At 44.8% G+C, this 22,346-nt stretch overlaps 1 protein-coding gene across 1 annotated transcript in view; it reads left to right on the forward strand.

The window, feature by feature from the left end:
* The window catches only part of MRPS23 (mitochondrial ribosomal protein S23), a 50,663-nt gene that overhangs the window by 25,438 nt on the left and 2,879 nt on the right, over positions 1-22,346 (forward strand). Inside the window, exon 5 of the mRNA XM_032320656.1 lies at positions 12,699-12,848. Within this exon, the coding sequence (XP_032176547.1) occupies positions 12,699-12,701 (3 nt within the window). The 3' untranslated portion in view covers positions 12,702-12,848. The remainder of the gene's footprint in view (positions 1-12,698; positions 12,849-22,346) is intronic.

The following is a 22,346-nucleotide window of genomic DNA, read 5'->3' on the forward strand; positions in this document are numbered from 1 at the left end:
AGCATTTAAGTTCTTATTGTAGAAATTGTCACTTTCGTAAAAAGTGAAGAGCAGGCAATAGTGCAATGAACCCTTATAGTCCCATCACCTTGTTGCAACAACGTCAGCTCTTGGTCATTTTTTCCATCCCATTCACTTGCTTCTTCCACCTGTGGATTATCTGGAGCAGATCCCAAATATCCTGTCATTGTATACTCGGATCCACTTCCACATTCAAAGGACGATGCAAGCGGGGGAGCAAGGCTCAAGGAATACATAGAAGTTGATGTCAGTGGTCATTGTAGGAGAATGGGGCAGATGAGGGTGGGTTTTCATTATAAACATTTTGGTATTATATGATTTGTTTTTGCATTATTTATTTTTTAAATACCTCAGTAAAGTTTTTTTTTAATTTTTTTTTAAGATTTTATTTATTTATTTGACAGACAGATATCACAGTAGGCAGAGAAGCAGTCAGAGAGAGGAGGAAGCAGGCTCCCTGCTGAGCAGAGAGCCTGATGTGATCCCAGGACCCTGGGATCATGACCTGAGCCGAAGGCAGAGGCTTTAACCCACTGAGCCACCCAGGTGCCCCCTCAGTAAAGTTTTTAAGAGAAAGAGGGAAAGGAGGGGCACCTGGATGGCTCAATGGGTTATGCCTCTGCCTTTGGCTCAGATCATGATCTCAGGGTCCTGGGATCGAGCCCCACATTGGGCTCTCTGTTTGGCAGTGAGCCTACTTCCTCCTCTCTCTCTGCCTGCCTCTCTGCCTACTTGTGATTTCTCTCTGTCCAATGAATAAATAAAATCTTAAAAAAAGAAAAAAAAAAGAGAAAGAGAGAAAGGAAACCTCAACCATCCCTTTTACCTCTACAGAAACTCCTAAATTTTAAAAAAGCAAACAAGTGATTGTTACCTGATTTTTTTTTTTTTTTTTAACATAAGCTCTAGGTCAATGCAGGACTTTAACCCATGACCCTGAGATCAAGCACACTCTACTGACAGAGCCAGCCAGGCACCCTGTTACTTGATTTTTTAAAAACCACTTCAGGGCACTTGGGTGGCTCAGTGGGTTAAGCCACTGCCTTCGGCTCAGGTCATGATCTCAGGGTCCTGGGATCGAGGCCCGCATCAGGCTCTCTGCTCAGCGGGGAGCCTGCTTCCCTCTCTCTCTCTCTGCCTGCTTCTCTGTCTACTTGTGATCTCTCTCTGTCAAATAAATAAAATCATAAAAAAAAATAAAAAAAAATAAAAACCACTTCAAATCTTTTATGGAATAGCTTGGAATTAATGCATCAATAAAGATATTAAAACTTGAGGACCTAATATTTATTATTATCAGAATACCCAGTTTGGGTCAAGTTTTTGATAGTTAAGTTATAGCCCTTTTTGTGTTGTTGCGTGTATAGTATGTATATTATAATACAGAAAAGCTGTCTTTTTTTTTTTTAAGTAGGATCAGTGGAGGACTTGAACTCATGACCCTGAGATCAAGGCCTGAGCTGAGATCAAGAGTCCGTTGCTTAACCGACTGAACCACTCAGGCACCCCCCAAGAGAAGCTTCTTTAAAATCAATGTTGTTATGGACTGAAAGTTTGTTTCCCCCCACCCCCCATTTGTCTATTGAAATCCTAATCCCCAGTCCTCAGTGTGTTGGTATTTGGAAGTGGGGGCCTCTGGGAACTAATTAGATCATGAGGGTGGAGCCCTTGTGAGTGGGATTAATGCCCTCATAAAAGAGACCCACAGTGAGAACCCAACTGTCTATGAACAGGGAAGTGATTCTCGTCAGACACTGCATCTAGAGGCACCTTGATCTTAGACTTCCCAGACCTCAAATCTGTGAGAAGTAAATTTCTGTTGTTTGGAAAGGGCCCAGTCTATGGTGTTCTGTTATAGCAGCTCAAACAGACTGAGACAGATGAGTACATTTGTTACCATTTTATGGAACTGCTGTGGCTCAATTGCTAAGTTCCCAGAGGGAGACTGATTGGCCCTCATTGGGTCAGCTGCTCTCTACGCTGGGAGCTGGGAGGGTGGCGTATTTGGAGACAGGTGGTGAGACCTGGCCTGCTTCTGTGCTTCTCTCTGCTGTTTCTTTCCATCATGTTTATTGGCATAACTGCCCCATCTAGCCAGGAAGAACATCCTGGAAACAGGGAAAGTGACTTCAAAGACAGAGGATCTGGGTTTGAATTTACTGTGACTTTGAGTAGGTCCCTCATCTCCGAGGCTGGTTCCTCACTTGAGTTAAGGGATGTGCGGAGAAAGTGCCTTCTGGATGAAGAATGCTGAACCATGCCTGGCACAAAGTAGGCCTTCAGTGCACTTTTGTCATGAAGTGTGCACTGGGGCTTCTCATTCAAGGATGTGCCTGCTTCTGGAACATTCCGGTGTGGAGGCCTCGGAACTGCCACAGCACAGGCGCTATTACTGCAGAAGCTGTCAGCAAAGGCCTCCTCCTCTCCTTCGCCAGCTGGGCCGACAGGACCAGGCACATCCACAGCCCGTGAAGCACTGTCTTCACCTCAAGGGGCTCCTTGGCTCTTCCACCTGACCTTGGAGTTCAGCCCCTGGGGGCATTTCCTCACAGACCTAGTCTTCCCACTCAGGCCCATCTCCCTCGCTACAGGCCTCTCCACAAGCCCACTTGGATGTGCACTAATGCCATTATCTTTCTGAAATTAAAATCAAGCCTCAACCTATAATGTTTCACGGAGAGGGAATTGGGGTTATATATTCCTGCGTCGAGCGGTATTCTATTTCAGTCATAGCATTTAATTATGATTGGTATGTTAGTGCCCACCGGAGCATAACAAATTGTCATTATGTTATTCTGCTGAGTCTAATTTAATTGGCAAGTTGTCACAAAAGCAATTATCCATCATTTATTTTGTTGCCATAACCACATCTAGAAGAGCACCTGCTGTCTGTGAAGAGAAATGCGCCCCAGTCTCTCAGCCCTGGATCCAGGCCACTTATCTGACACAAAGACATTGCTTCCCCTTCTGATTTAAAAATATGTTCCTCATTTCCTGCTGCGGTCTCATGAATCCTCCTGGGGGAGCCTCAAAGTGCCAAAGGAAATTCATGGGCTGGGAATTTGCCTGGGGCCCCACCACGAGGCTGGAGGTCAGCCCTGCTCTGTCAGGGGGCAGGCGGGAGGCGGCAGGAAGAAACAGGCCCCGTGGAGGTCCTGGACCTGACTGAGGTCGGGCTTTGCTCCGTCAGCTGTTTCAGCTGCCACCTCAGTGAGGGATTTATAAATATTTGTTGCTCTTCCCCTGACCCCAGGCACACCATGTGCTCGCTCCCTGGGAAGCAAGATTGTTTGGCCATTTCACAGAGAGGGAGCCTGAGGCCCTGGGGACCGGAGACTCAGTCATGAGGGAAGGTCTGAGGAGGAGCAGGACTACAGTGAAGACCTCTGGCTTTTTCCATTCTCCGTATGAAGCCTCTGCAGGCAAAACCAAGGTACGTTTGGGCCTGACAGAGCCCCAGGAAGAGCCTCTGGGGCAGTCAGACCTTCTGCTGGCCTCCTAAAAGCTGGGCAGGGGGAAAGAACAGAGACCAAAAAGAGGGACGAGCCACCAGACTGCCTGCGCACTCCAAGAGCCCGAGATGGGAACTGCCCGCTTTCCCAGGAGCCTCCAGTTCCCAGCGCTTTAGGAGGTCCTGTTGAACCCATCCCTACTTGGTTGCTGGCCCATGCTTGAACAACATCCTCCTCCCCTAAGTGCAGTAAGACTTCTGTGAGTGATAAAGTCGAGGCAAGCAAAGTTTTATTTGTGTGATTTTTCTCCTAAAGTGGGAAGACAGTCATTCCTTAAAGGAAGATGAAGCCTGCAGTTCTGTGTCCTGCGAGTGCAAAGCAGGTGAAAAATGCTTCCAGGATGCTCTTATTAGCATAGTAAACAAAAGAGTCATTGCGAACAAAAATACCCCACCCACTCTACTGCAAAGAGGAAAAAAGAATCAGACCTTTAAATCAACCAGCTTCTCCCTCTGGGGCCAGTCACTCCCCAGTTCCCAGGCTGCCTCTTTGGGGACACTGGAAAATTACCAGCTTCCTGAACATAGGCAGATCAGTTCTTGCAACTCTTAAAAAAAAAAAAATTATCCCATTGTAATTGCTGACTAAAAATAAACTAGGGATGTGTCAGGTTGCTCCCTCCTGGACCAGCGTTATCCCTAAGGAATGTTCCTCGTGGCTGTGGAGAAGTTGCTCTTGCCACCAGGAAGGCCACCACAGCAAAATGTCCAGGATCTCTGCTCAGTGTGAGAGAGCCCCAGTGAGGTTCAGGGGCCCAAACTTACACAGTCGATATGAAAGCAGGAAAAGCTTTAATGTGCAGTGGAGAGGCCATGCATGAGGGCCCTGCTGGGCCCATTTGTGGTAGAGGATGGTGCTTGGTTACAAGTAAGGGTGTGTATCAGCTTGAACCCTCTGGAAAGTAGGTTGGCTAAATGGATCAAGAGCCATCAACACTGTCCATCATCTTCGACCCAGGAAATCTGCTTAGGATAAGCAAACCATTTCAAAAACAGAAGAAAGATGTTTGCTCTAGTGTTATTTTATAATAGCAAAAACAAAATCTGTGTTGAGAGCAAACTGACCTAGAGCACGTGGCTCTAAGCCCACGGATATTGATAGAGTTTGCTGCATGTTTCCTGGGAGGGATGTTGAGTCAGGGATTCTTAATGCAATTGCATTAAGGGAGCATTTATTAAGCACCAAAACAGAGCTAGGTTACATGTGTATGCAAATTCAGCCGAGACATGGTCTCTCCTGTGTTAGTTTCCTCTTTTTTTTTTTTTTTTTAAGATTTTATTTATTTATTTATTTGTCAGAGAGAGAGCACAAGCAGGCAGAGTGGCAGGCAGAGGCAGAGAGAGAAGCAGGCTCCCCACTGAGCAAGGAGCCTGATGCGGGACTTGATCCCAGGACCCCAGGATCATGACGTGAGCCAAAGGCAGTGGCTCAACTGACAGAACCACCCAGGCGCCCCTGTTGGTTTCCTCTTGCTGCTGTAACAAATTGTGTCCAACTTCACAGCTTCAACAGTACGTGTTTATTACTGTGCGGTCCTGTATGTCGGAAGGCTGTAACAGGTCTCCTTAGGCTAACATCAAGATGCCTACACTGCTCTTTTCCTCTCTGGAGGCTCTGGCGAGAATCTACTTCCTTGCCTTTTCCAGCATTTGGAGCCTGTCTGAGCACTTTGGCTTGCTGGCTCTTTCCTCCACCTTCAAAGCCGAAGGTGAGCTGAATCCTCACACTGTATCCCTCGGGCCTTCTCCGGGAGTCACAGCTCCCTCTGCCTCCCTTCTTCTGCCTTTCTCTGCCATTTTTAAGGACCCATGTGATTATATTGGACCCACCCAGACAATCCAGAATAATCTGGTTTTAGGTCAGCTGATTAACAACCTTAATTCCCTTCTGCCACATAATGCCACATAATGCAGAATATTCACAGGTTCTGGAGATTAGGATATGGGCATCTTTGTGTGTGTGTGTGTGGTGGTGGGGGTGGGGCATTATTTTGCAAACCCACTCCAGACCAGGAGCTTACAATTTAGTGACAGAGGCATGTGAACATATCTCTAGAGGATGTGGCAGAGTGCCATAATCAGCCAACAAGATCTGGGGAGGCAACATGCCCATTTGTAGTAATCCAGAAAGTCCTTGCTGGAAGCCACACGCTGCTCTCCCAGGCAAGTTTCCTCCTCCTCCAGCACACTCTCTGCTCTGGTCACTTGAGCCTCCCTGCTGTCACATAATCACCACGTGCTCTTCCCCAGTCCCAGTCTTTGTCCATTGCTGCCCCTGCCGGGCTGCCCTTGTTTCTTCTTACTCCTTATCCGAATCTCACCCACCCATCACAATCCAGAAAAAGTCCCACGTCCTCCATGACTCTTCCCCTGTACCCCCTTATCCAGGGCTTCTATCCCATTTCTATTCTCAGTTACATACTCTTCTACTGAAGTATAGTTGCTACTCTCTCCATTTTACTGAGTTACTGTGCTCAGCTAGATGTTAACTACTGTGATATCAGGGATCATGCGTTAGAATTCTTCCCTTACCCCTATAGCCCCTGGCACAGTGGTGCTGAAGAAAAATTTGCTAAATTTGTACAAGCTATTCTTTGAACAAACAAAGCACTCACAAAGGTGCTCGCCCCAGGAATGGACAGGTGATCCAAAGGGAGTCTTGTTCTAAAGGCGATCAGTCTAGAGTGGACAGGGAATGACAAGCCGACCAGGGGGTTATGAGGTGATGTGACGAGAGCTAGAATAGTACTATACGTAGGAGGGGCATCTAGGTCAGCTAGTGGGTGGATGGAGGAAGGCTGACAGAGGAGGTGATATTTGAGCTGAGTTTTGAGAAATGAGTAAGAGTGAGCTAGATAAAGGGATATAGGAGAAGGATTCTATTCCAAGAGGAGGAGGAGCAGCATTTAAAGCACAACAAAGAGGGGTGCCTGGCTGGCTCAGCTGGTAGAGCATGTGACTCTTGATCTCAGGGTTGTAAGTTCAAGCCCCATGTTGGGTGCAGAGATGACTTAAAAATAAAATCTTTAAAAAAAAGCAGGGGCACCTGGTAGCTTAGTCGGTTAAGCGTCTGCCTTCAGCTCAGATCACGATCCCAGGGTCCTGGGATCGAGCGCCATGCTGGGCTCCTCAGAGAAGAGTCTGCTTCTCCCTCTCCCTCTGCTGTTCCCCCTGTTTGTGGTCTCTCTCTCTTAAATAAATAAAATAAAATTTTAAAAGAAAATAAAGCAGAACAAGGAGATTGAATTCTGGAAAAGCTACTCATCTCTCTCCATCCAGATATAGATGCTCAGTTTTCTTCAACTTGGTTTTCCCTGCCTCCTAGCACAAACTTACTGCTCTGGTGACTTGAACTTCCTCTCTGTTCTTTTCTGTAGTCAGTGTGCTTTCCCCCAGCCCAGGTCCTTCGACCATTGACTTGGAAAAAACAGAGAGAGCTGACATTTGCAAGTGAAACCGACAGGGAAGGGACAAAATGGAACAAGTTGTACTAAGCCCCCAAACTAACAATGATTATACCTGTGACAGACATAAATAATATTGTGAGTGTATAACCTTATACGGAAAAGACAAAACTTAAAAAAAAAAAACAGACAAAGGATATGAATAAACATTTTACAGATGAAAGAATACAAATGCCCAACAAGCATATGAAAAGACACTCAACTCTATTTGTAGTCAGGGAAACGCAAAAGAAAACAATAATTAGTACCGGTTTCACTCATCAGATTGGCGAAAATTAAAGATTGATAACATCCAGTGTTGTCAAGTGCATGGGTAAACAGAGACTATGTGAATTGCTAAGCCTTTCTGAAAAAGTAATCTCAAGGTGACTGTTAGAAGTAAAATGAACACATCATCTGATTCCAACTTTGAGAATGTATCTTATAGAAATAATAATATCAATATACATTTATGTAAGCTATATACAATGTAGGTAATGAGACATACAATATCGTATGTATACAATAAGTTATGTCTATATGCACACAAAAGACGGACCCTATTTACAGCAACAAAAGCTGGATATAATCAGAATTGTCCATCAATAGGGGCCTGTTGCCTGTTGAATAACTTACAGTATTTATGGAAGATTATGGAGGTATTAAAGAGTTAATTAGATCCATAGATGTTGATGTGGAGAAGTCTGCATGATATAATGTTGAGAAGCAGGAACAGCTTTAAAGAAGGTGAGGCAGAGGGGGAGGACATGCTGGGGAATGGTTAGTTACGTTGAAATGGTCACAAAGGAAGTGATGGAAGGCTGTATGCTCCAGGATGTTAACACTGATTGCCTCAACTGACTGGAATCGGAGGGGAGACAGTAACTTAAAATAAATTCTGTATTGTTTGCCTTGTGACAATGAGCACAGACTATTTTTATAATTGCAAATATTAATAATATTTAAAAACAAGTACTGAGGAAAGTGTTCAGCAGGGCTTCCCTGTCAAGGGGGGGGGTGAATGATTCCTGCGGGCAAGTTCCTGAGTTCAGGCCTTTTTGTCCCTCCCTGGCCTCTCTTCTATTCAAATGAGCTAATTAAACAAATGTGAGATAGCTTTCATTTCCTTGGTTAAGTGGCTTTAGATCCTGGGATAAAAACAGCATCATTTACATTTGTAGTGACCCTCTCTTTGTATCAGCGAACTCCAATAATAAATTAATTAGAGCCATTCAGCCCCAACCCGCCTCCCCGAGGATGGCCTTTCTTTGCATGCGGCGACTGTCTGGATCGGGCTCAGGGTGAGGTGTATTGTTAAGGCTGCTTCTCTGCAGTAGCAGGGTGAGCCCGGTGTCAGCTCCCCGGCTTGTGAAGTTGTCTGAGTACTTTCCTCACATCTTGGAGGCTAAACTAGTTGAATATGTGCGTGGTTGACCAAGGGGAATGCCATTTGCATCTGAGCTCCCTGCTTCTTAGCCTCGCTGGCAGAAGGCCTTTCTTCAGAGCTTGAGCTACTCTAGAGGTCAAAGGCCCACGGTCACCATGGCAACTCCCTTCAGGGCGGGAAGGAGGGGGCTGAGGGAAGGACTCAGAAACTTACCAGGGGGCCCCAGGAGAAAGCACTTTCACAGAGAGGGAGTTCAAAGTCTCCACTTTGGGGCTGCTTTACAGGGCATGGCTTTATATAGGATACATTATTTCTGGAAAAGTTGCTTTGGGTCAATTTTGGGGGTAAGATTGTGTAATTTTATTGTGAGCACGCAAGTGGAGTTCCCTATATTTAGGACCCTGTTGTGAATTCTTTTGTAAGGTGGATAAAAACACCTGTTATTTTTATTTTTTTTAGTGCTGATGGGGTCCGTGATCAAAGGAGCGAGACTGATACAAAGCGAATGTCAAGCAAAGCTTTATTTCGTGCCAGCATCGAGAATCAGACCGACGGGTCTTGGCTATCTCTTATGGAGGCCCACCCAGCCTCACAGACTAGCTTTTATAGAGCAAAGAGAGCAAAGGCCATGTGGTTGGGCCTGGCCACACACAGGTGGCCAATGAGATTGTAACACACAGAGAAAGTTGCATAGTCATGCTAGGTCACACACGGGTGGCCAATGGAATTACAATTCACCCTATAGTAGCTATTTGAACTAGCCTATCACCTTGGTCAGAATTGGCGCCCAAAATGCGGGGCCCACATTCTTTGGCAGTTAGGGAGATAGTATGTGTGTTTTACTGATTGGATGTCTCCACCTGACCTGACCCGCCCTTGTATTTGGGCTCTGTTATCAGGGACTGGTTGACCATATTTTACTGGTTTCCCAGACTTGCTTTTTAGCAAGTTCCTCTGGTGGGGAGGCAAGGGCAGGGTCAGTTTAAGTTTTACTGCACAAACAACAAAATGGCTGTTTAACCGAGATGGTTAAACTTAGCTCTGGCTAAGTAGGCCCCTACAGTGCGAGCATAGATGTTCAGATATCAAGTTGTTCTGAAGTTTGGCACACCAGTTTCTTTGGGTCTGGAAGGTGGGGGATGGTAGAGGGGGTGACGGTGGGAAGGAGCCTCCTCTGAGTGATGCCTACAGTACTTTTTGGATGCTGTCTTTAGACGAGGTTCTACCAAAAGAAGAGCCTGGGCCGAGGATTCAGGTGACAATAGACGAGGTTCTACTAAAAGAAAAGCCTGGGCCGAGGATTCAGGTGACCAGGGTTTATAAAGGAACAGCTGTCAGAAGACAACTATAGGGGGATGGCAGAAGCAGGATAGGGAAGGGAAGAAACCAAGCAAAGGTGAGATTTCAGGTCCCAGACTCAGCCTAATCCCACGGGGAGCTCCAGGGTCCAAATTATACTTGAGAGCTTGCTACCCTGAGTCAAAGCTACCAGGTATTTATGCCCTCAGATCACTTAGTCATTGGCATAGGCTTCCCAGGGGGAAAGTGTTAAATTCTAGTGCAGCAGCTTTGGTGCCCAAGGTCAATCCTCTGAAAGTCATCAGTGCAAGCTGTTAGTAGTGAAGTACATGCAGTGGGTGAAATCCCAAAGGATCCAGGAAGGGTTTCGAAGGGTCCACTTGTAGACCAAGTATGGTCTACAAACGGCTCTCTAAGGATTTAACCTCAACAAGAAATCAGTGAATGGAATTAGCTTCCCACACATACTTAGAACGGTGTTGGAGGATGGATGTACACTTAGTGGTTGCAGAGTTGGTTGAACAAACATTTCAGAAGAACATGGAATGAATGGCTCTTACTTGGAGGAGAAGCTCCAGGAGCAGACCCCAGGACTCCCCCTGGGGCCTGTGTTGTGAAACGTTCATGTCTATATCTCAGAGGCTGATGGAGAGCTCGTCCAAGTAAATCCGTGGATTATCCTAAACCGAGAGGAAATGTAATAGAATGAAGGGGAAAAAAGTTGAAAAGGGATTCCAGTGAATGGATAGCTATGAGATTGAAATTAAAAAGATAAATGTAAATGTAATATAAAGTTAATTTTATTGTGGTTATTCATACAATGGAATTTTACATGACCACTAAAAATAATGTCAGATAATAATAACATAATAACATAAAAATGTTCATGATTATTTGGTTGTAAAAGGACATGACAATGTTCATGGAAAACATTTTGAAAGATGTCCTAAAATGGCAATGCTGGGGATCCTGGGGGGCTCAGTTGGTTAAATATTTGCCTTCAGCTCAGGTCATGGTCCACCTCAGGTCAGAGGATCCTGGGATGGAGCCCTGCTTTGGGCTCCCTGCTTGGTGGGGAGTCTGCTTCTCTCTCACCCTCTGCCCTTTTCCTCTGCTCTTGCTCTCTTTCTCTCAAGTAAATAAACAAAGTTTTTAAAAAAATTTAAAAAAGAATGAAACCTGCCTTGCCCGCCCCTTGATCTTGGGCTTTCCAGGTTCCAGAGCTGTGAGAAAGAAATTTGTGTTGTTTAAACCACTCAGTCAATGGTATTTTGTTATGGCAGCCTGAGCAGACTAACACGATGTTCATGGATCAGAAGATTCAATAGTGTTAAAATGTCAGTTTGGTGCACCTGGTTGGCTCAGTCACTGGAGCATGTGGCTCTTGATCTCAGGGTTGTGAGTTCAAGCCCCACAATGGGTGTGGAGCCTACTTTAAAAAAAAAAAAAAAAAAAGATGTCAGTTTAAACCAGATTGACCTAGAGATTTAACAAAATTCATAATAAAATATCAGAAGGCATTTTTATAGAAATTGGCAAGCTGTTTCTAAAATTTATATGAAAATTCAAAGGACCTAGTGAGCCAAAACAGCATAGAAAAGAGCAAAGTTGGAAAACTTAAACTATGTGATTTCAAGACCTTATTATACAGCTACAGTAATCAAGACAGTGTGGTGCTGGTGTGAAGATAACTACATAGATCAATGGAACAAAATAGAAAGCCCGGAACTACACCAACGCATATGGAACCAACTGATTCTCAACAAAGCTGTCAAAGCATGTTGGGATTAAGAACTTTCATTCACCAAATGCCACTATCAAGAGAGTGTAAATCAGCATCCAGTCAGGAGACCAAAATGATACCAATTAACATGAGCAGAGATATTTAATATAAAGAAATAGAATACAAAGAAAAGGAAAAAGGTGATCTAAAAGGGTAAAGGAGAGTGCTAAGATATAATAAGATATAATAAAGGTCGTAAGTGCAGGAAGCAGCTATGACCTCAGGGTTGAGGGAAAAATGAGCAAGGAGGGAGTCTAAACACTTCGGGGTGCCTGGTTGGCTCAGTTGGTGGAGCATGTGACTCGATCTCAGGGTTGTGGGTTTGAGCCCTGTGCTGGGTGAAAAGATTACTTAAAAATAAAATCTTTTTTTATTTTTAAAGATTTATTTATTTATTTGAGAGAGAGAGAGAGTGGGAGCATGTGTTGGGTGTGAAGGGGCAGAGGGAGAGGGAAAGAGAGAGAAGCAGACTCCCTGCTGAGTGTAGAGCCCGACACATGGCTCGATCCCATGACCCTGAGATCATGACCTGAGCAGAAATCAAGAGTCAGACGCTTAACTGACTGAGCCACCCAGGTGCCCCAGTTTTCTTCTTTTTAAGATTTTATGTTTGGAGCACCTGGGTGGCTCAGTCCATTAAGCATCTGACTCTTGATCTCAGCTCAGGTCTTGAGATCCAAGTCATGAATTCAAGCCCTGCATTAGGCTCCTTGCTCAGTGGGGTGCCGTCTTCCCTCCCTCTCCCTCTGCCCCCCACTCATGCGCTTTCTTCTCTCTCTCAAATAAATAAATAAATCTTAAAAAAAAAAAAAAGCTTAGGGGCACCTGGGTGGCTCAGTGGGTTAAGCCTCTGCCTTCGGCTCAGGTCATGATCCCAAGGTCCTGGGATCAAGCCCCGTGCTGGGCTCTCTGCTCAGCAGGGAGCCTGCTTCCCCCTCTCTCTCTGCCTGCCTCTGTGCCTACTTGTGATCTCTCTCTCTCTGTCAAATAAATAAATAAAATCTTTGGGGAGGGAAAAAGCTTAGGAGGAGAGCACCCCGCCACCCCATTAGGCTAAGATTCAGATCTCTGAAGAAGGGCATGGCTGCTTCAAGAATACTCTGTCAGCTACTGCAGGAACAAAGGGAATGGCTGGAAAGTATTCACCACCGTGGTAAACAAGCCTGGACTTCTGTGCACTGCTCTGTTTGGTGTTCCATGCAAAAATATAACAACAGAAGAAAATAAGTAACTCTTCCTCTTCCATCCTTGCAGTGAGCCTCCAGTATCTTCTGCTGACAAAATACATCATCAAGCCAGCTGGCACAGGAGAAATATCATCTTCAGAGTCCAGTTCCAGAATCACCAAGCGGAGCAAAACAATCGCGAAGGTAGTAAATTTACAACTGGAACGAAAGTGAACAGGTAAGCCACAGAGAGTGGAAGAAAATATTTGTCATACGTAAGCTGTCAAAGGAGTCATATACAGAATACAGAAGGAACTCCTACAAATCAATACAGGAAAAAGACAGACAACCCAATAGAAAAATAGGTGAAAGAATTGTACATTACTAAAGAAAATTTCTCAATAGTCAGTAAGTATATTAAAATGTCATTTTGGAGAGGTGCCTGGGAGGCTCAGTCGGTTAAGTGTCTGACTCTTGCTCTTGGCTCAAGTCATGGCCTCAGGGTCATCGGGTCGAGCCTCGCATTGGGCTTACTGCTCAGCTTGTCTCCCTCTCTCTGACCCTCCCCCCACTCTCTCTCTCTCTCAAATAAATAAATAAATCTTTTTAAAAAATGTCATCCTAGAAATATAAATTAAAACCACAGTGTGATCCTATTATACGCCCACCAGAATGGCTAAAATGGAAGAGATCAGATATTGACTGTGTATCCAGTGACTTTGGTAAATTACTTATTTGTACTAATAGTTCTTCTCTACATCTTTTTGGGGGTTCTATATACCCAATTATGTTGCCTGTGAATAATGGCAGTATGCTTTATGTATTTTGAAGTTCTGTTGTTAGCTGTACCAATACTGATGATTATGAATTTGCTCCTTTATTATTATGAAATGATCCTTACCCCTGGTAATATTCCTGCTCTAAAATTTGTCTGGTATTTTATAGCAACTCCTGCATTCTTTTGTTTAGTTTTAGTGTATCTTTTTCCGTGCTTTTACTTTTAACCTAAATTGTTCTTTATATTTAAAGTGGATTCCCCATAGAGAGCATATAGTTGTGCCTTGCTTTCTTATCCAATCTGACAATCTCTGCCTTTTAATTGGGGTGCCTATTGATGTGTTAGATTTAAAAATACCATTTTGTGACTGGTTTTCTATTTGTGCCATCTATTCTTTGTTCCTCCCCTCCTTTTGCTTTTGTATGAAATAAGTATTCATTTTACGATTTCATTTTATCACATTTATTTGCTTATTAACTAAACCTTTTTGTTCTTTTAGTGGTTGCTTTAGGATTTAAAATGTAGACATTTAACTTATCACAGTTTACCTTCAAGAAATAATATACCACTTCACTTATGCTGAAAGAACCTTACACCACTAGCCTTCCATTTCTCTGCTCCTGGTCTTGGTGCTTTTGCTGTCATACATTTTACTTCTGCATATACTAGGAATCACAGCATGAATGTATCAGTTTTGCTTTAAACTATCAATTACCTTTTAAGGAGGCCTAAATAATAATAAAACAAAACTTTTATATTTACTCACATATTTGCTATTTCTGGGGCTCTTCCTTTCTGTATATTAAAATTTTCTTTTGATATAATTTTCATGCTGCCTGAAAAACCTACTTGAAGACTTCATTATCTTGGTGGCTTGCTGGTGGTGACTTCTTTTGGCTGTCATATGTCTTAAAAGGTCCTTTTTTGTTTTTTTGTTTTTTTTGAAAGATATTTTCTCTATGTATAGAAATCTAGGCTAGTAGTTTTTTTCCTAACAAAGATGTCACTCCACTATCTTCTCACTTGCATTGCTTATGATGAAAAGTCTGCTGTCATTCTTATTATCATTGTTCTGTATGGAATGTATCCCCCCACTGTCCCCCGCCCAGCTGCTTTTAAGATTTTTTCTGTATTGCTGGTTTCAAGTATTGTGATTATGATATAGCTGGATGTAGTTTTCTTCACGTTTCTTATTCTTGGGGTTCATTTTCATTTGTCTTCTTGTATTTGTGGGTTTATAATTGTCATTAAATTTGAAAAAATCTTTTAAAAATTTCTTTAAAAGATTATTTATTTATTTATTTGACAGAGAGAGAGAGAGAGACAGCAAGAGAGGGAACACAAGTAGGGTGGGTGGGAGAGGGAGAAGCAGAATTCCCACTGAGCAGGGAACCTGACTCAAGGCTCAATCCCAGGACCCTGGGATCATGACCTGAGCCAAAGGCAGACGCTTAACAACTGAGCCACCCAGGTGCCCCAAATTTGGAAAAGTCTTAACCATTATTTCTTCAGACTCTTTTGTCCCTCTTTCTTCTTGAATTTTAGTTACATGTATGTTTGGTGTTATGTTACAGAGCACTAATACTGTTTTTACTGTTATATCTTTAAGTTCATTAATTTTTTTCTTCTGTGTAAGCCCACTCAGATTTATTTTGCATCTCTAGAAGTTCAGTTGGGTCTTATAAAATATTTTCCATGTCTATCCTTATCATGATCACACTTTCCTTTACTTTCTTGGACATATGCAGTGGTAGCTATTTTAATATCCTGTCTACTAACTTTATCACTTGCTTCATTTCTGGATCTGTTTTTGATGCTTGGCGTTTCTCTTGATTATGGATCATAAATTCCTTCTTCTTTTTATGCTTGGTTATTTTTTTCGTTTTTCCCTTTACTATGCCCACATTTGATTCCCCAACATTTCAACCTATTGACCCTAATTTTGTTTTGCAGAGTTAACACGAGGTGCTACAGGCCTCATGTTACTGAGGCCTGTAGCACCTTTCTTCATAGTACTTTTCAACCTTTTATTTTATTTTTTTTTTAAAGATTTTATTTATTTATTTGACAGAGAGAGATCACAAGCAGGCAGAGAGGCAGGCAGAGAGAGAGGAGGAAGCAGGCTCCCTGCTGAGCAGAGAGCCCAATGCGGGACTCGATCCCAGGACCCTGAGATCATGACCTGAGCCGAAGGCAGCGACTTAACCCACTGAGCCACCCAGGCGCCCAACTTTTCAACCTTTTAAATGCCACATTCACTTGTGTGATCATTTGGCCAAAGTCTGCTTTCTTCACTATACTCTCTCTATAATATAGACTCTAATAATAATCACAGCCATCATTATACCCCAGTGTAGCACACAGGTCTGGTGCACAGAGGTTCTTCATAAATATCTGTTGAATGAATCAATGAATGAATGCTTGGGTTTATGCCATTCTGCTACCTGCCCTAAATTTGGATATCATAGTTTCATAGTTCAGCTCTTTGTCTTGAGACATGGCAGTCAGCAAAAGTATAAGAACTGTATTTGGATTCTGATTCAAGTACACAAAAAAAATATGAGATAATCAGAAAAAGTTAAACATTAGCTTTTTCAGGTTGAGCATGGTATAGTGACAATGGTTTTAAAAAGACTTTATTTTTTGGGGTACCTGGGTGGCTCAGTGGGCTAAGGCCTCTGCCTTTGGCTTGGGTCGTGATCCCAGGGTCCTGGGATCGAGCCTCACATCGGGCTCTCTGCTCAGCATGGAGCCTGTGTCCCCTCTCTCTGCCTGCCTCTCTGCCTACTTGTGATCTCTGTCAAATGAATAAATAAAATCTAAAAAAAAAATTAAAAATAAATAAATAAAAAGACTTTATTTCTTATATATGTATCTATAAATTATAATTGTATATAAATATATTATTATATATATGTATATGCTGAACTCTTGATGGGTGAAACTGTCTAATGTTTGGATTTGCTTCAAATTATTGGTGGGGAAGGAGGAAATGATGGGAGTGCAGGTGAAACAAGATTGGCCATGGGTTAATAATTATTGAATCTGGGAAAAGGATAGATAGGTCTTATTATACTCCAAAATATTTCCTTAAAAACAGTTTCCTTTAAAAAAAAATCCAGCTGTTTGATTGGTTGAACCAAAGGTACGTGGACAAAGGTGGGACGGGTGTTCCGGATGCGAGGGCTTCATGTTGGGAGGAAGTCAGAGGGTTCAGAGATCCAAGACCCTCCAAGCCACGTAGAGGCTGCCCAAGCAGGGCTGTCTTTGACAAGGTGGGTGGCTTCTGAAGGCAGCCTCCCTTTCTGTTAGCTTGCTTCCTTATTACCTAGTCCCTTCCCTTTCCCTACCCAGAGCAGCTGTAATTAGGAGGCAAATCTCACAGGCCAACTCAAACTGGCTCCAAAAAAGGGCCCTTTAGCAACAATTCTCATTGCCTTGCTGCCTCGAGCTCACTCACCCAGGGCTCCCAGATGACTTATGGATTCTTCCTTGACAGAGGTTGTTGGTGGTTTGAAACAGGAGCTCAGAGGAAGGGCTCAGGTGGCACCAGTAGGGCTTCTGATCTCATACCCACCTAGATAGTCCCCGATAGCAGCTCTGTGTCTTTAGGATTCAAGATATGAAAGCCAGTCCTTTCTGATTGGGGTGTGCCCCTTTCTTGTGGGGGAGCTGCAGGGAGGGCACTTAGGAGCAGTGCAACTGAAGCCCAGCCCAGGCTCCTCTCGCTGTTCTAAGCTCGTGGGTCCCAGACTTCCACAGGTCTGGAGGGAATGATTTTTCCTGCTCAGACCCTCCTCCTCCATGAACGTGGGCCAGCCCATACCACCCTTCTGCAGGCTGCTGGCCCAGAATACAGAAGGGCATACTTCTGTAAGATCTGTAAGAAGGGCTGTACTTCCGTAAGGACTCCTGGGTGTTTTAGGCAAATGAGGTCATCCAGTGGAAAATTTTATCTTCACTTCCTCTGGGCCCTCCTGTGTAAGCTGCAGTCTATATTTAGGTCTGCAGATTATATTGTGGTTGCCTCTGCCTCCCCCAACCCCCCAATATCCTCCTTCTTTGGAAGTGAAAGCTAAGAGAATGTGAGCATTTTGAGGGAGCAAAGGTGTGTTAATATGCTTAGAGTACCAGAATTTTCACATTACTAGACTACATTACAATGAAAAAAAAAAAGAAAGAAAGAAAGAAAGAAAGAAACAAACCCTGAAGAAATGATTTCTATGTAAAACTTTTCATTGATACGTTAATGCAAAAACTCTTGGGGGCATCTGGGTGGCTCAGTGGGTTAAAGCCTCTGCCTTTCGGCCCAGGTCACAATCTCAGGGTCCTGGGATCAAGCCCTGCATTGGGCTCTCTGCTCAGCAGGGAGCCTGCTTCCCCCTCTCTCTCTGCCTGCCTCTCTGCCTGCTTGTGATCTCTCTCTCTCTCTGTCAAATAAATGAGTAAAATCTTAAAAAAAAAAAAATAAAGCAAAAACTCTTGATGGGTCTTCTAATTTGAAGGCCAATAATTGTTTTTCATTTTGAAAGAGAAACAGCCCACTTACAAACTCTTGGAAAATACAAAACAAGTAAAAGATCTAGCCATGGTCCCATCACCCAAACACAAGCATAAATACATTTTTGTCTATTTTATTCCACTCGTTTTTTTCTTTTTTAAACCTGTAGTCCCAATCATCTTGTGCTGGTGGTTGCAGGTCTAGTGCATACAGGTTTCTATGTAATTGTCCTTTCCACCTTTGTTGTAAAATGCCTCTGTGCTATCGTGTGCCCTTCTTAAAGAGGCACACTGCCAGATGGTTCCCTCGAAGATGCACATGGGTGCTCTCTCTTCTCCCCTATACATGGGCAGACGGGCTGTTTCCATTTCTACTGTTTTGTTTTTGCTGTTGTAAATAACACCATAGCAAATATCTTTTTCTGTATTCGGAGCAGTTTCCTCAGGATCCAACTCCAGAAACGAGATTCCTGAGTCAAAGATGTTGGTTTTAAAAGATTTGCTTTTTAAAGATTTTGCGTGAACTTACACTCCCACGGGAGATCTGATGGAATCTCTAAATTTTGAGTGACATCGTCCCATGTACCATACTTTCCAGAGTGATGATTTTCTTGTCCAGATACAAACTTTAAAGTTTCGGATACCTGTGACAATATCCCGTCCTCTTTCAAACCCTCTGGCTCTTTCTGAGAGATGTAAAGCAGTCTTGGGCACCACTATATGCTCACCATCCTCCCTGGTTCTTCTCCCAGTCTCAGCTGAGGTCATTGGTGGTCATTCCTGTCTTTCCTCTCGGGGACCTGTCTAAAGGTCCTATATTAATTCAGAAACCAACTGCCTATGTGGGACTGTGCTTTGTCTCCACTTAAGTCTGTGGCCACGCTCAGGTTCCTTCTGCTGCTTCTCAGAGTCTGGTGGACCTGCAGGGATGAGCACTGAGTCAGGAGTTAAGGGCATGCTCCAGTTCACAGGTCAGCTCATTCACTATCCCTCTCCCCCTAGGATAGGAAATGAAGCTGGTTGGACGTTTTGCCAACTTCAACTCCACCCCCTGCTTCTTTTGATACTAAGAGAGAAAGGAATAAGTGAGATTAAAATATTTACAAGTATCTGATCTTCCCCCCCATCTTCCAGAAGGCACATAATAGAGAAAAGCAGACAGACATCTGTGAGCATTTAGAGAACGGAAAAAGAAACAAGCAGGTTTCAGCCGGAGCCCGTCAGGTGGTTGGCAGCAGCCGCTGAGGGTAGGGGGTGGGGTGGGGGGCGGTGCAGTGGGGATGGAGTTTCTGTCCTGATTGTATCGCTCATTCTGGCCACCGGGGAGGGACAGCAGCTGTGGGTGCAGGTGGGGAATGCTGTGGGGCTGAGGGAGGGCTCCTCAACTGTAATTCCACTTTACTTTGAGAGTGAGTGAACATCTCGTGGCAAAAAGTTCTTCCACAGCAGAAATGTGGGCGTCTTGAAGATGCCAGAAAAACGAAGGTGGGAAAGAGGAGAGTGTGCACTCTCTACCAAGTGAGGTAGAGAGGAGCACAGTGGGTCCGGGTAGGAGTCTGGGAAGTAAATGATGCTGGATGGTGACGATAATGACCATGGCACTGAATGCCATGATGATAATGACCATGGCCACCATTTCTCAAGGGCTTATGTCCTGGGCACTCTCAAAACCACTTTCTATGGGTTAACTATGTACTGCTCACTACAAACTTAGGTGGAAATGACCACTTTTGCCCTGATTAATGGATGAAGAAGCTGAGGAACAGCAAGAGGAGACCATGGGACTGATAGGTTGGGTTGTGAATAAACGGGGGCAACTAGATGAATCAGAGCCTGAAGGAATGGAAGAGAAAGGAGGAAGTGCTGGTGAGGATCTTTCTGGGTGTCCAGTCATCCAGGCCCCAGTCATCCAGAGTCTCCCTGGACCTCGCCTCTCTTCCCCTTCCCATTTTTCCTCAAATCTCCCTGCTGTCCAGTCCATGGCTTGGCACCAGCCCCACCACCCATCACTGTGCTCCCCGCGTCCTGTCTGGACTGTTGCATTCACTTCCCCACTGACGAGCCCCCTTCAGATTACTTACACAGAGGGTGGTCAGGAAAGGCTCTGTCTAATATAGAGTGTTCGGGAAAGACTTCTCTGCTAAGATAAACAGAGAGGGAATAGAGTGAGGGTAGGAGCTCTGTAATGGCCTGGGGTCAGAGCATTTCAGGAAGAGAGAAAAGTAGGTGTAGAGGCCCTGAGGCAGAATCCTGTTCAGCACCCCGCAGCATTAGAAAGGAGGCTGGGGGCCTGAGTGAAGTGAACGTGGGGGTAGGACGTGAAGTTGGAGGAGCAGCTTTGGGTAAGATTGCACAAGGCTCTGTAGACCACTGAAATCTCTTCTTAGTGAGGAAAGGAACTTTTGGAGCATTTTCAGCAAAGGAATGACATGACTTCACTATTTTTTATTATTATTTTTTTTAAAAAAAGACTCTCTCTGCTTTTTTTTTTTTTTAAACGATTTTTATTTATTTGTTTAAGAGAGAGAGAGTGAGAGAGCATGACAGGACAGAGGGAGAGGGAGAAAGACTCCCCACTGAACTGGGAGCCTGATGTAGGGCCCGATCCCAGGACCCTGAGATCATGACTGGAGCTGAAGACAGATGCTTAACTGACTGAGCCACTCAGGTGCCCCAACTCTCTCTGCTTTCACATGGAAATTCTGTCAGGGGAACATGGTTAGAAAGTGGGAGACCAGCCAGGAGATGGTCATGGCCTGGACTGGAGGTAGTAGTGGAGAATTCAAGAAGTGGTCAGATTCTGGGTACATCGTGAAGGGAAGGCTGACTGGATTTGCTGGTGGACCGATGTCAAGTACAAAAGAAAGAGAGGCAGTAGGATGCCTTGAGCAGCTAGAAGTCTGAAGTTGCCATTTATTTGACGAGAAAGAGGGAGGAGAGGGAGTCAAGAGCTCCTCTTGGGCTTGTCAAGTTACATGATGCTAGGATCTCTAAGTGGGGTTGGTGAAGAGGCTGCTGGATGTGCGCATCCAGAGTTCAGGGACGGGGGAGGCTGAGACGAGAACATGCCTTGTCAGTGTACAGCAGTTAAAACACGGGGCTGGTGGGAGTCCTCTAGAGGGGAAGCAGAAAGAGGCCTGGACACAGAGCCTAGGAACGTGCCGACAAGCCGAGGCTGAGGTGATTGGCAAGGATGGGCCAGAGAGGAAGGAGGAGAACCAGGGGTGAGTGGAAGGAACAAAGTGTTGCAAGAGGCAGGCAGTGCTCCATCAGTGTCCCTGCTGCTAACGAGCGGAGCGCTGAGGCCTGAGGACGAAGCACTGGGCAGAGGCCACAGATGCCCAGGTCAGGGGTAGGAGAGTGGCCTGAATGGTGGGCGTGAACACCTGAGCCAGTGGGTTCCAGAGCTGTGGAAGCAGAGGAAGCAGAGTTGTTAAGCATACTTCCAGAGATTTGGGTGGAGAGGCCAGCAGGAGGATGCTTTTTAAAAAATATATATGGGAAGTGTTTCAGCACATTTGTGGTTCACAGATGTAACCCAGCAAAATGGTCAGAATCAATAGTGCGGGTCAGCCTCTCCCCAAACATAACTTTTCTCCCCCTTTCTTTATTGCACAGCTTGGAGCACTGATCAATGTATTTAGTAATTGCTTGTGGTTGATGCTTCTGTGAATGTCTCTGGCACTTATTTCCCCTTTAGGCAAAGTTGTTTCCCTCAAATATGCCCATGGAACTAGATCAGATCCATTTAATGATGAAAGGCTTTGAAAAAACAAATCCCTGACTCTGGTCCATGGGATCCTCTCCGGGATTGTCTCATTACTGACTTGTGGAGGTGTCAGCTGAATCGGAAACAATAGTTACTATTATTGAAAGCTGTGTGCTTTACATGAATTACCTCCTTCAAGCATCTCTGTGATATACAGAATATTGATGATCTCAGTTCAGTGATGAAGGAACTAAAGCTTCAGAAGTTAAACCATCTGTATGCCCAGGGCGTTGTGGAGCCAGATTTTATTTTAAAGCGATCTTTACACCTAACGTGGGCCTTGAACTTGCAGCCCTGAGTTCCAGACTCGCGGGTTCTACCCACGGAGCCAGCCAGCCAGGCCCCCGCCAATCTCCTACTAACCAGAGTGCCCTAGAGAAAAGTCCGGCTAAAGGGGCTGGTGCAGGCCCCCGCGGCTGCAGGTAGGGGCGGTGTAGAGGGGTGACAGCGTCTTTCTGCCGGTCTGAGCTGCGAGTGGGTCCCGCCAGGCGGCGGCACCGCTCCCCACTACCCGCTCCCCGCAGACGCCCCCCTCCCCCGTGCTGCCGCGCTCCCAGCGGAGGGGCTGGGCGACGCCGGCGGGGCTCGGGCAGCAGGGGGCGCTCTCCTGTCGCGAGAGGCGGCCAGGACCGGCCACAGCTCCAGTCTGCAGAGAAGCGGAGAGGAAAACAGCGGCCCAGCAGCCCTTC

This window comes from Mustela erminea, chromosome 18, assembly GCF_009829155.1.
Source record: "Mustela erminea isolate mMusErm1 chromosome 18, mMusErm1.Pri, whole genome shotgun sequence".
Classification (NCBI taxonomy): domain Eukaryota; kingdom Metazoa; phylum Chordata; class Mammalia; order Carnivora; family Mustelidae; genus Mustela; species Mustela erminea.